This window comes from Camelus bactrianus, chromosome 4, assembly GCF_048773025.1.
Source record: "Camelus bactrianus isolate YW-2024 breed Bactrian camel chromosome 4, ASM4877302v1, whole genome shotgun sequence".
In the NCBI taxonomy this organism is placed as follows: Eukaryota; Metazoa; Chordata; class Mammalia; order Artiodactyla; family Camelidae; genus Camelus; species Camelus bactrianus.
Genome location: NC_133542.1, coordinates 57,381,411 through 57,396,107, shown reverse-complemented (window position 1 = coordinate 57,396,107; position 14,697 = coordinate 57,381,411). Strand labels below are relative to the sequence as shown.

At 41.1% G+C, this 14,697-nt stretch overlaps 1 protein-coding gene across 1 annotated transcript in view; it reads left to right on the top strand.

The window, feature by feature from the left end:
- Positions 1 to 1,389: 1,389 nt before the first annotated feature.
- Positions 1,390 to 14,697, top strand: part of SVEP1 (sushi, von Willebrand factor type A, EGF and pentraxin domain containing 1) — a 157,267-nt gene continuing 143,959 nt past the window's right edge. The window contains exon 1 of the mRNA XM_074361981.1: positions 1,390 to 2,325. Coding sequence (XP_074218082.1) covers positions 1,777 to 2,325 — 549 coding nt within the window. The 5' untranslated portion in view covers positions 1,390 to 1,776. The remainder of the gene's footprint in view (positions 2,326 to 14,697) is intronic.

Below are 14,697 nucleotides of genomic sequence, written 5' to 3'. Positions count from 1 at the left end.
ACCTCCCTGGGTTTTTGTGGGGAACACAGAACCTAGTACCCATAGTCAATGCCACGTTGGCACATAAAGGTTCTGAAACGTTAGCTCTTAATGATGTATTTGAAATAACACTGAGTCGATGAAATTTGGACACACTTTCTCTCTTTTTTTTTTAAAGTCTCAGCTCAAGTGAGTCTTGCTTATTCGCCAGGAAGATGGAGAACTTTCTCCTCTTGCTCCCTCTCCTTCATTCCTACAGCCGTCCCACTCCTTTGTGATTGTTTGCAAGTTTATGTTTGCTTCTGATATCCTTTGAACTCCCACAGTACTGGAACTGAGGCTTACTCACCTTCAGATCCTCAGTATCTAACATTCTGGCATGGTAGATGGTCAAGAAATATTGCTAGAAAAATAAGGATTTGAAGAGCATTCATGATTAAATGTGGCAGTAACAGCAACCCGCATTTATAGAGTACATACTATATTCAAAGCACTGACATGAGAAATTTGTTTTTATGGTTAAATCCTCACAATAACCCTTATTATGCTATTATTGCCAGGTACCATTCAAAGCCAAGGAAATAGACCTCTATGGGTCTCACCTATTGAAAGAGACCACGGACACATGAAAAATAATTGAGGAAAAGGGCCTCTTACTCATTAGATCTTAGCACAAATTTCATGTCCTCAGCAAAGGCTTCCCTGGCCTTCCCAAGGTCAAGTCTGTCTGCCTAAGATCGCCTTCATAGCACTTAGCACGGTCAGCTATAATTATATACATTATTTCTGGAATACCTGGTTAATGGTCACCTCACTTGTTACCCTATAATTTCCTTGGGGAAAAGATCTTTGTCAGTTTTTGTTCCTCCTCATATTCCTGGTGTTTTTAGTATCTTTGCCAAATTGTTAGGTGAATAAAGGTACCATTTTAGCATTTCCCCAATCCTCAGCTACCCAGGCTGCATGGGGGTACATGCAACCCCTACATGGTGAGATCTGAGGGGACCCTCAAGAGTACACTCATACACACCACTGATGAGAAATCCTCACCTGGAAAGTCAAACAAACATCTACTTGGGGAGGGCTCTGAGGCGCCGGATGGGGAAGAAGAGACACAAAAGGTGAGCAAGCAGTTTTCAAAGGATGCTTTCAACTCCCTGGCCAGCCCGTGTGTGTTTTCCCCTACAAAGTGTTTCCAATTACTGTGGCACTCTCGGTATCTGGATCCATCTCCAGTGAATTCCTCCGCAGCTCCTGCCAGACATATGGGATCAATCAGGGCTTCGGCGCTGGTGCGCTTGCTGCGGGAATGTTGACAGCCTGACAGACGCGGGGTTCTGGTGTCATGGAATCTCCGCGAGTCTTTGGCTTGGTCCCGGGAGGAGAAATGAGAGGGGGAGGAGAGAGATAGAGGCAGAGATAGAGGAAGGAGAGAGGAGAGGGGAGAGGGAGAGACGGAGAGAGGAGGGAGAGAAGGAGGGAAGCGGGAGGTTTTTCTTGACTGCCCCCTTTCCTTCAAACATTTTATAGGCTTCAGGGAGAGCGAGGAGGAGGAGGAGGAGAGGGAAGAGAACAGGCGAGAGCGAGAGGGTGGCGAGCGCGCGCCGCTCCCTCCCTGGCCCCCCGGCTGCCGGAGGCGTCTGGATCGTGCCCCAGTGTCAGATGAGAGGGCGCTGAGGCTCGCGGCCGCCGCCCCGCGCCCCGCGCCGCGCACGCCCCTCCGCGAGCCGGCGGCCGAGCGTCTCTCCTCGCCGGGCCGACGCCTGCGCTCCGGGCGCCCGCTCCGTCGCCAGCGCAATGTGGGCGCGCCTGGCCTTTTGTTGCTGGGGTCTGGCGCTCGTTTCGGGCTGGGCGACCTTTCAGCAGCTCTCCCCGTCGCGCAACTTCAGCTTCCGCCTCTTCCCTGAGGCCGCGCCCGGGGCCCCGGGGCGGCTGCCCTCGCCACCCGCGCCCGGCGAGGACGCGGCGGCGGCGGCGGCGGAGGAGGAGAGCAAAGTGGAGCGGCTGGGCCAGACGTTCCGGCAACGCGTGCGGCGGCTGCGGGAGCTCAGCGAGCGCCTGGAGCTGGTCTTCCTGGTGGACGAGTCGTCCAGCGTGGGCCAAGCCAACTTCCTCAGCGAGCTCAAGTTCGTCCGCAAGCTGCTGTCTGACTTCCCGGTGGTGCCCACGGCCACGCGTGTGGCCATCGTGACCTTCTCGTCCAAAAACAACGTGGTGCCGCGCGTCGACTACATCTCCTCCCGCCGCGCGCACCAGCACAAGTGCGCGCTGCTCAGCCGCGAGATCCCGGCCATCTCCTACCGCGGCGGCGGCACCTACACCAAGGGCGCCTTCCAGCAAGCCGCGGTAAGATGCGCGCCTCTCTTGGCCCCAGCCGGGGCCCGAACCCCCGTCCTGTCCACCCTTCACTAACCCGGGCTCAGCCCCGCTCAAGCCGCAGCACCCCCCCCCCCCAGCCCAGCGTCTTCATCCCCCAAGTCAGAATCGTACCTAACCTCCTGCTGTTCTGGGGGATCCCTTGGGATGACGGATTTTAAAAGCTTAGGGAGATGTCAGGTTCCTTATTAAGTAGTCTTTGAGAACCCTCTTAGGAGGGGGTCCTTGAGGTGCTGTTCACATTCACACTTGTAGGGACAGACCGTGGCCAAACTGCAACAGGTGGGTATGTTTTATGAAGTGTCTCTTAAGGTAAGAGGTGAAGTGACCTGGACGTTTCCCCAATTCTCTGGTACGTGATTGTATGTTTTCTATATGCATTCTGTTGCTCTGCATCCTTTACAAGAGTTTTAGCGCCTGGGGGAGGAACCCAGTTTCCCAAAATACAAGTTTTTCGGATTACAAAGTAGTATTAAGTTGAAAAAAATTTGGAACGTATAGAAATGTCAGAATAGCAAACCAGTGTTTGTGGAATGAATGAAACCGGGGGTGGGGGTGGGGGGTGGGGAGTCAAACCCTCTAATACCGTTCAGCCTTAAAAAGCGACTGTTTGCATGTTGTTCAACATCTGCACAGATTTTTAACCAAATTGTTGTCTTGCTGTTCTGTAGCCTACATTTTTTCATTTGTTGTACCATTGAAATGATCTACATTATTATATATCTGATATAACATAGATAGTATATATCTCTATGTTAGTTGCATACTATCCCAATGAATACAGGTGCTGTAATCTATTTGACCTGGCACCTGTTGTTGGACACAGGTTTTTTTATTAAGTAAGTTATGGTAAACAAATATTAGTGGATGCCTTTGATTACTGTAAACTTCTTGACACTATTGTCCAGTTCTTCCTTGGAGGGTTGTACAGATTTACATTCCCACCAGCAGAGTACCACAGCAGTAAGTTTGCTACATGGTCACCAGTAACATGTGCTGATATTTTTTTGCCAATTTGATAGGTGAATAGAGGTACCATTTTAGCGAATGCATTTTTTTAGTTTGTTGGGGTTGAACCTTTTCTAATACATTTATTGGCCATTTGTATTTTTCCTTTGATAATGATCTGGTCAAGAATTTTGCCCACTTTGCAATAATGGTGTATGTTTGTTTTAATGACTTGTGAAAGCTCTTTATATGGTAAGACTGGTAGCTCTTTTTTGTACTTTTGTGTATCACAGTGTTGTTAGGTGGATGATTCAAAGTTTTATATATTCAAATCTATCAAACTTTGCCCTTGAGATCTCATTTCCCAAATCAGAGAAATATTTTCCCATCTAACAGTTTAAGCCATCAGGAGCTCATTTCAGTGTATGGCATGACAATGATGTCTCACTTTATTTCTTAATAATTAGCTGACTAATTGTGGCAGCATCATTTAATAGCCATTCATCCTTTTCAATTCAATTGAATGCCACTCTTATCATACACTAAAAGCTTATGGGTATTTGATTTCCTGGTGTTCTATTAATTTTTTATTATCCTGAATGATAGGATATTCTATTCTATCATCTATCTATTTTTAAGCTTTGCAAAAGTGATTTAATTATGATAACTTTACAATATATTTAAGTATCTGGTAGTACAAATTCTCTCCCCTTGTTATCTATTTTTTTAAAATCAATTCTTAGGTACTTATTACTTAACTTGAATTTTTAATTCATTTCCACATATTCCAAATGAAACCAGCCAGGCTTTTGATTTCAATATAGAAAATATAGACTTAAGTTGGGGATTATTTACATTTTATAATAATAGTCCTTCCAAGTCAAAAGTATGGTATGTCCATTTATAACCAGTTCTTTTTATATTCTTTAGTAAAGTTGTAGATTTCTAATAATTAAGTCCAGGGTATACTTTTCAAATTTAGATCTAAATGTATTCTAGTCAGTATTGCTGTCATGAATAACCTCTTTTTAAATTAACTTTTAAACAATTATTCTTGATGTATAGAAACATTTTTGATTTTTTTTTAAACATGACTTCTGCATTTGGATTCTTGTTGAAATCTCTTTGATCATTTTTTAAAAATACATTTTATTTTACTGATAATCAGTGTTTACTGTAGAAAATAAAATAATTAGAAAAATTGTCTGTAAATCCACTGTAGTAGTTTAGTACATATCCCTCTTGACTTTTTGCAGTTGTCTAAGTAGTAGATATGTTTTTCAGACATGTACGTATATCATGCATAAATAAGGTTTACCCAAAAAAAGGATCCAATTGTATGTTCTCTTTTGTAACTTGACTTTTCCATCACATTTGCAATCTTCTCTCCATAATAAGAAATACACTTCTAGTTTATCATTTTTCGTGGTCACATAATATTCCACGAGGGAATGTGCCTTTATTTTTATTGTGCAGTTACCTTTTGTTGTGTATTTAGGCTGTTACAGGTAACACTGTGTGACCTAATCATTGCTTATATTTCTAATAATTTCCTTAATACAAATTTCTGAAGTGGTAGGTATTATTCCTTTGAAGAGTATTCCTGTTTTTTAAGGCCTTTGATACATGTGCCAAGTTGCTCTGCAGAGAATGGGTACCAAATTGCACTCCTACACACAGTGCCTGGGTTAGTATACAGAATTCAGGCCACACAGGTTAGTATCATTTGAACATGACCCCCTGGATTTATTTGTGAAAAGTAGGGTCTCATTTATATATTGCATTTCCTTGTTGATGAAGCTGAACATTTTTTTTCATACATTATTGGCTATATATATATATATATATCCTTTAATACCCATTAAAATATTTGGGGGTTATTAGAACCATTTTTCATTTGAGGGCGGTTCTTTTTCTTATTGATTTGTAAATGTTCTTTAAATCTTAATGATATTAACCCTTCTGCTGCCAAGTATGTGGCAAGTATTTTTTCTCTGTGTATCACTTGCCTTTGAATTTTGTTTATGATGGTAGCATTTACCGTTTTATCAATCTGTGGAATCTGTTTTTTCTTTGCATTTGTGCCTTCTTCCCTTTCCTATGAAGTTTGAAAGGCTCTCACCTTTAAGAGATGAAATAACTCCTTAAAGATAACCTCTTGTTTAGTAGTTGCGCCAGGCAGGGTTCAGTTTTGCAGCCCCAGTTCTCTGTTGGCCTCCACTGGAGTTCCCATGAGGTCCCAGTGGCTGGCCTTATTCCTGATGTCACTGCCCACTCCATCTGAGAAGTACCCCACTGCATCAGGGAAAAACTTGCTGTAGACCAGCTCTTCTGTTTGGCTTGGCCACATCTGCGTGGGGCCTCTTACTACTGTTAATCCAAGACAGTTAAATGGATAATGAGTCAAGTATGAACTGCTCTCCTCAAGACCTGCTCCGTCTTTAGCTTTCTCCTTCCAAATACTACATCCTGTCTTGGAAAGTGGAATTGTCAGCAGGGTTCCCAGTGCCTTTCTTCGGTTTGGATCCATTTGTAATCTAACAAGCAGAGATTTCTCAAAAGTTTGTGTTGACTGAACTTTCCCTTGACATTATTTCTCTTTTCTCATTTTGGTTGGGTTATGGGATGGTGCAGGAGAGGGTCAGCTGGACTCAGCTCCTAACCTGGAAACCTACATGTCTTTATTGTAACTTTGCCAAGCCTCTGATGAGCATTCTTGGGTGCAATTAAAATATGATGCTTATGGAGAAAATTGAAAGAAGGTGCCCAGTGTTTAGAAATGACATTAGTGGAAGTTTGAATATGAATTTTTGCATAGAGATCAGGCAAACTGTTTTATCACAGGATTAGTTTGAAAGGGTAAGCTGTGTCATTTGGTTTGGAAACTTAAGACATTCTATCATGGTAATGAGACAGTTCGTCAGAGTTCCAAGCGTGTGCAGAATGGTAACTCTGGAATCGAGTGTGATCTGACATTTATGTGAAATTGACAGTCATAGGGACATTTTTAAGTTTATTAATTACTTTCCCCAGAAAAATTCATTTTTCACACTTTTCCCATTTGAAACACACAGCTTACACAGACACAAACACAGGCAGATAAACATGCAAACACATAAACAGATGCACAGATACACACTTGCCAAGTACACGGCTGCCCGTCACAATTTAGACATCTTCACACACCTCTTACGTAAAATCTTGAGATGTAGAATCTCCAGCATGAGATTTGCTGTATCTTTCAGCCCATGTGACTGACTGAACAAAAAGGATAACAGTGTTGCTTCATTTTCAAAACTTGGTGTCAGAATTGTACATCTTGATGGGGGCATCTTTATGTGGACACACTTTATTTGAATGGATAAATGACAGTGTAGATTTTTTTTTTTTTGGACAATACCCCTGACACTCATCAGACAGTTCAGGACTAAAGCACTGAAATCTGGAGTTAGTACAGATCCTTCCAGAGACACAATCAGTAGAATGGGGGAAAAATTTAGCACCTTGAGCTTAATTACGTGAAAACCTTTACAAAATAAATGAGAAGCTCTTCTTTCCAAGGCATGATTGCTTCACAGGGACCTTTCTTCTTGGTTTTTCTTCCCATCACGTATTTATAAACCGTGTCTTCTATACAGTGTATTTTGGATTGGCCCCACTATGAATGCAAGACTCTCCATCTCGGAAGCATGTCACAATCAAAATAAAATCAGAGCTCCTCAGTCCCACTTCATATTTGCTAAATATCCATTAAACAAACATAACGTGGAGCTTCCTTTGAAAAATATTTCTGCTTCCTTTATTGTTCCAGAGTTCCAGAAATATGATCCTCTGGTGGGGAATGTGCTGTCTTGCCAAAAGTCTGAGCTTTAGATGGCCAGAAGACTGGGAGTCGGTAGGCAGAAACTCTCCCTAGCTTCAAGGGAAGGATATCATGGTCATATGGCCACATTGGTACACGTTCCCATCTTTAGCTGGGGAATAATCTGCTCTCCCAGGGAAAAAAAAGTATCTACTTTTAATTTTTCTAATAAAATCTGAAATTGTGTGAGATGCCACTAGATTAAAACCTTGGTAATACAATTAGAGCTGTATTATTTTCATACAATGGACCAATAATAGCCCAGGCAGCAGTCTTTCTATGGCTCAAATGCTGAAGGAGTAAGGGAAGTCTGGGTTCTCCTTTCCTACTGGAAAGGGTGGGGAGTCATACAATCTGTAGTGGATCCAGCTGTGCTAAACCCAGAGCCTGACTGAAATGTCAAGAATTGCTCCTTGTTGAAGGAGCTGAGTTCTTTTTTGATGCTGAAACGATGACCTTTCTAAATGCGCCTCTGAAAGCAGTCTCTCTTTCGTGCTGCTTAAACTTTTTAACAATTCTCATATTGCCTGGGTCTTATACAGGAACTTCTTTTGTAATCCCATCAGCACTTTCGAAGTGTGAATGAATGAATGAATGAACGACTCCTCAGTGCATACAACAGATCCAGACCTCTTGTATATTTCCCAGGCAAAGATGTTACTGAAATCCATTTGGAGAGAAAGAAAACAAATAATTCTCAAATAGTGAACTCAGATTTCTTCTTAGTCTAGCATTTGCATGTTTTATTTATTAGTTTTATTCCCAGCATGCAGAACACTGTGATACGTAATAAGAATGCACACCTAGGCTACTGTTCAAGATGCTTATCATTGGCTGCCAGTATTGTGTTTGGTTGAAATGTATCAAGAGAGTACTTGGTCAAAGACTGAGTGCTTAAACATGGAAGGAGGGCATACTGCCCTGTCCCGCTTCACTTCTGTGGTCAAAGGACAGGACAGTCTCCCCCAGTGTCCTCGTGGTACGAATGTGCTAGAGAGGATTTCTCTTAACAGCAACCATGAAGTAGAATTATTAAATGTATTCAATCTTGACCAGATATACCTTTAATTATAAAGTGATTTATAATTACAGGGTGCTTTCTGTTATGATTTTACAGAATCAGTTTTACAGAAGAGGCATGGGTACTAGGATAGGTTAGCGAACTAAACGCTAATCACAAAGCTAAGTAAAAGCCAAAGACAGAATCAATCCAGGCGCCTGATGTCATCTGGTCTCCTCCTCTTCCCGCATCCACCATTCCTACCCACATTTTACTATATTCTATAAGATAAAATGTGTGTGTGTGCATGTGCATATACGTATGCGTGTATGTATTTGTGTGTATATTTTTAAATATACGTGTGTATTTAATCTATATTGTAATTTTTGGCAGGCATTTTCAAATCAGGAGATAGCATTATTTAAAAAAAAATCTTGAGTTTGGGGCTCACTCTTGACAAATTGGCATATGTAACAGAGTATGCAACTCATGTATGTATGTCGCAATTTGTGTGTAACAATTCTGGGTGTGGTTTCTCTCAATTCATTAGCATCCCCTCCTGGCCCCTGGAATTTCATTTTGTGGTCCTTCGTTGCTCTTCCATGAGCTATCATTGCCAGAGCCTGAGATGGTTTAATCCCTTCTAGTTTGTCTTCTGAGCCTCCTTTTTAAGCCAATAAATTAGCAAAAATGTGGTTTAGCTGGATGTAATAAACAAAATCTAAGGTACCACTGGCTTCAACATGATTAATGGTTATTTCTCCCTCAAATTAAGTCTTGAGTAGAAAATTCAGAGCTAATAAGGCAGCTCTCTGATGTTTTCAGGGACCCAGCGTCCTCCCTTTCAGCCCTCTGCTCTATCATCTTCAGAACACCTCATGGTCCAAGATGGCTGTTGAAGCTCCTGCCATCAGGGGCTCATTCCATACCCCAGGAAGGAAGAAAGGGCAAAGATAGTCACATTGCTCTTTGAGAAGACTCTGTGGCAATTTATACAATACTTCCACAGATATCTTATTGGGGAAAACTTGGTCTCATGCCCATCCTTAGTTTTATGAAGTTTTATCATTGAAGAGGAAGGAGAGGGTGGATATCAAACCAATGTGTCAGGAAGAGTGTGTATCTAACCAGAGAAGTGTCTAGAAATCTCACTCCATTTCTTCCTCAAATGGCACTGGCCTGTCCCAGCTCAAGATGGAAGAGTCAAGCCTTGCCTAACTAAAAAATACCTTTGTCCTTGTGCTAGGTTGTACTTTTCTTCTTCTTCTTCTTCCTCCTCCTACTCCTCCCCCTCCCCTCCTCCCCCTCCCCTCCTCCTCCTCCTCCTTCTTCTTTTTTCAGTAAAATCTATCAAAGGTCCTGAGCAATCCATTTAAATTTTGAAACAGAAATTTGCTATGTTAGCTTCCCAGCAGCTTCTAAAGAGTATGACATTGACTCCCAAATAAAAGATTATACAGAGAGTGATGGGGAAAAAAAGGAAACCCACAAAGGATAATCAATATTTTCTTGTTAATTTAGTAAACCTAAATGAGTATTTCTCAGGAAAGCACGGTTCTTTGGCTTTTTAGAGGAAGCTGGCAGGTTACGAGACTTCTACATTAAAAGGAATTTCCTGTTCTGTATTATCTCTGCCTTTCCCATTGATTTTTAAGACTCTCCTCTAACTCTCCCCAGGCTGTATGAAGAATGGATTTCTGGCATAGAATCTGCTTACATACAGTAACCTGCTTTGGTTTGGAGGCCAACTAGGGATGGGAAAAACTCTGTGAGATGTTGTAGAGCTTGAATGTTATTACAAGTGAGTCACTTGAATGATGGTGGTGAGAAAGTGAAATCTGCAACGCATTAGTAGGTGCACTTCCTTATCAATCTGTATGAAACGATTTTAAAAAGTATTCATCTTCTTTGTTATCTGCCTTTCTCATGAGGTCATTCAAGCAGTTGCTGTTTCATTTGGGTAAAGAGTTCAGCAATAATGATTTATCAAATTCAGAGCATTTTTTTCTTGCATAGCTGCAGTGAATGTGAAAGCTGCAAACTTGAGGATAGAGTCTAATTTCTCCTTATGTTGAAACAGTGACGGCTACCTTGTTTTATGCGAGTAGACCTCATTCAGAGTTGAGGACAAAATAACTTCCTACAAGATTAGTAGAGAAAAACGTTTAAAAGAGTTCTTAGCAGGACTGTGATAAGATTGAATCATTTGCTGAGTTAAGGTAGTTTACTTAGTAAATTTGCTTAGTCATTTACTAAGTAAAGTCCAAGTTGGGTATTTTTTCCAGTAGTAAGTTATTGTCAGAGTGTATAATGTACGTTTCGAGGTACGTGGGTTCGATGCACTATTTTCTTAATTCCCGCTGAAATGCTCCTAATCACCTTAATTGTTTAATACCCACCCTGCTGCACCTGGTTATAGAATATGCTGGTTGCTAATGGGAAATGTAACTCTTTAAAATGTCAAAGATGATATTTAAAATGTATATATATAAATGTGTATGTGGTTAAAATACATACACTTTTAATTTTTACAGATATGAACTCTCTCCAGTTTCCCCTAGTCCCATCTATAGACTTACATACGTCTGTATTTAACCAGCTTATATTGGAATAAGAGGCTTTTCTCAGCTAAGCAAGACCTTCTACCAAGTATTTTACCTTCTTTCTTCTATCTTCAAGATCTTGCCCTTAACAGGTTCTCTTTTAGTGTAGAGCATTCACAAACATCTGTGTACTTAAAAATTGGTAGCATATTTTCAGGTCAATATGGTAAATTGTCAGTGTGTTTACAGGGGCTTAACAGTATACATCTTTTTTTTTTTTTTTTGTCTTTTGGCAGTGGGGAGGGAGGTAATTAGGTTTATTTTTAGAGGAAGTACTAGGGATTGAACCCAGGACCTTGTGCATGCTAGGCATGCACTCTACCACTTAAGCTATACCCCTCCGGGACAGTATGCATCTTAAAACTTAAGGAATTGCTAATCAAGGCACTTCTCATAAGACGTCATTCAAGAGACACAAAGATTCCTGTAAAAGGATGTTCATCCCAGCATTACTTGGGATAGGAGTTTAGAAACAATTCAGCGATGGTTGGAGAAGGCTTAATAAAAGACAGCTTTCTTCACCTCTCTTGAGTTCCCAATCAGGTGAATTATGACAGCAGAGAAGGCAGGTGGAGACTCCAGCATGCCCCCCCTCTCCCGGTTAGTGCAGAATGTGGCTCAGGTGCCTGGCGTCTGAATACTGAATCTCTAAATTAGATTCATTTGCCTCCCCAGGAACCAGCAGTGCTGGGCGCACGGAGCCTCTCTCTATAAAACAAAGATGGGGCAGCCAAAGACCAAAGAGAAGGGGAGAGGGAGGGGCCGAGGAAAGCCTCCTCCCCAGGGGAAGCGTGTGAGATGGGGGTGCAGGGACACCTGCGGGTAACTCTGATGCTGACACTCCACGCAGAAACTAGAGGCAGCACGCGCCAGGTTCCAAGTTTAACGGAATTAAAACGCATCGACACCGAAATGTCTACAAGTCGATAAAATCACATTTGTAAAGACTATTTAATGACATCGTCAATCGGCTGAATGTCGTAGAACAAGCCAAAACTACGTTTTTCAAACTGTGTATATGAAAGCCCAATTTAATAAAATACATGCACTCAGAAAAAAAAAATCTGAGAAGAAAAATGTGACACTATTAACAGTAGTTATATATAGGTAGTAGATTTAGTTGCTTAAATAGATCCTTTTTCTGCATTTGAAAAACTAGTTATAATGAATATGTATGACTGACTAGGATGTGAACCGTCATTGTTCACTTGAGCACAGATGATTGAAGACATGCCTTTGGGGCATTTGGAGGCACAGCCTGAAGGGTTTGGTCTCAAGTATAAAAATCCTTTTGAATCTCAGCTGTTAATCTAAATTTTCATGAGAACTTTGCATTCTATCCCACAATACAGCTCTGAGTTAAGAAACAAAATGTATATATATGTATGATTGAGTCACTATGCTGGGCACTAGAAACTATCACAACATTGTGCATCAGCTATACTTCTTTTTAAAAAAAAGAGAGAAAATGATGCTTTAGCTGATTATTAGGAAATGGAACGGAAATTATTCCCATCTCTTTGTGTGTGTGTGTGTCAGATGCCAAATGCTGTTGCACTGAGTCCATCAGGACTGGAGAATTGCACTGGGTTGAAAGCACAGATCTGACAGATCCTTTTACTCCCTCCAGCTGTCCCTCCCCAAAAATCTGCACACAGATGAGAGTGCTTGTCTCACTGCTTGGCAAGCTCCCGGTGGGTATTCGTGAAGGAGAGGAGCCTGAATAACTGGCCACTATGTGGCACAGAGCAGAGTGTTGAGGCTACAGATGGTGGAAACAGGTGACTCCGTCACCTTGCTGAGAAGTCAGGGGAACGTGGTCCTGCCTGGGCTGGTGACACACGGAGAGGGATGCCGACCCACTGCCCTGTCAATATGTCTTCCTCTCGCTCATCAAAGAACGTTCTCAGGAAAGAAAGATATTCTCCAACCCACTGATTTTTTTCACATGCAAATGAAATAATTGCCTCAGAGGACTCATTTCCAACAATCAGCTCTTCTCTAGCTCTCAGGCTTCATTTTTTATTGTGATTTTTGTCCTGTGCAGTAAAAGGCAGTCTATTTGCCTGCTGTGGATGGAAACAGTTCAGGCACATTCAAACGTGCTGTATTTTGATGATGGGATCTCTTTCAGCGTGGCTCGCTCATGTTGACCTACACCAGTTAAGTCATATCTGCAGCCAAGACCTCATCGTTTTGTATTTTTTGTTTGTTTACTTATTTTTTAAATTTATTTTTATTGAAGTATAGTCAGCGTACAAAGTTGCATCAGTTTCTGCTGTACAGCATAATGTTTCACTCATACATATACATATAGATTCATTTTCATATCCTCTTTCATTGTGGGTTACTGCAAGACATTGAATATAGTTTCCTGTGCTGTACAGTGTAAACTTGTTGTTTATCTATTTTATATATAGCAGTTAGTATCTGCAAACCCTGATCTACCAATTTATCCCTTCCCACCCCTTCCCCCTCTGGTAACCATGAGTTTGTTTTCTATGTCTGTGAGTCTGTTTCTGTTTTGTAGATAAGTTCATTAGTGTCTTCTTTTTTCTTTCTTTTTAGATTCCGCATATGAGTGATATCATATGGTATTTTTCCTTCTTTTTCTGATTTACTTCACTTAGAATAACTATCTGCAGATCTGTCTGTGTTGCTGCAAATGGCATTATTTTTTTTATGACTGAGTTATATATTCCATTATACACACACACACACACACACACACACACCAGAACTTCTTTGTCCAGTCTTCTGTCATTGGACATTTAGGTTGCTTCTATGTCTTGGCTGTTGTAAATAGTGCTGCAGTGAACATTGGGGTGCACGTATCTCTTCAAATTAGAGTTCCCTCCAGATATGTGTCCAGGAGTGGGATCACTGGATCATATGTTAAGTCTATTTTTTATTTTTTAAGGAATCTCCATAGTGTTTTCCATAATGGCTGCACCAAACTACATTCCCATCAGCAGTGGAGGAGGGTTCCCCTTTCTCCACACCCTCTCCAGCATATATTGTTTGTAGATTTTCTGATGATGGCCATTCTGACCGGTGTGAGGTGATACCTTATTGTAGTTTTGATTTGCATTTCTCTGATAATAAGTGATATTGAGCGTCTTTTCATGTGCCTATGAGCCATTTGTATGTCTTCATTGGAGAATTGCTTGTTTAGGTATTCTGCCCATTTTTGGATTGGATTTTTGTTGTCGTTATTAAGTTGTATGAGCTACTTGTATATCCTGGAGATTAAGCCCTTGTCAATTACATCGTTTGCAAATAATTATTTCCCATCCTGTAGGTTGTCTTTTTGTTTTGTTTATAGTTTCCTTTGCTGTGCAAAAGCTTATAAGTTTAATTAGATCCCATTTGTTTATTTTTGCTTTTATTTCTATTGGCTGAGTATACTGACCTAGGAGAACATTGTTAAGATTTATGTCGGAGAATGTTTGCCTATGTTTTCTTTCTGGAGGTTTATGGTGTTTTGTCTTATATCTAAGTCTTTGAGCCATTTAGAGTTTATTTTTGTGCGTAGTGTGAGGGAGTGTTCTAACTTCACTGATTTACATGTGTCTGTCCAGTTTTCCCAATACCACTTTCTGAAGAGACTGTCTTTTCCCCATTATATATTCCTGCCTCCTTTGTCGAAGATTAAGTGACTTAAGAAAGTGTGTGGTTTGTTTATGGGCTCTCTCTTCTGTTCTGTTGATCCATATGTCTGTTTTTGTAAGGCCACGTCATTTTAATCCTATTTTTTCAGGCTTTACCTTTCCAGATGAATCTGCAAATGACTTTGAAAGACATTATGTAATTTTTATTTGCTTATTTGTATTTTTCACAGCACTGTATCTAGGCACGATTTCTCAGTTTCCTTCAAAATAGGCAAGCTTGGCTTTTAAATGTTGCCCCCAAAGTGTTGATTTCAGGCA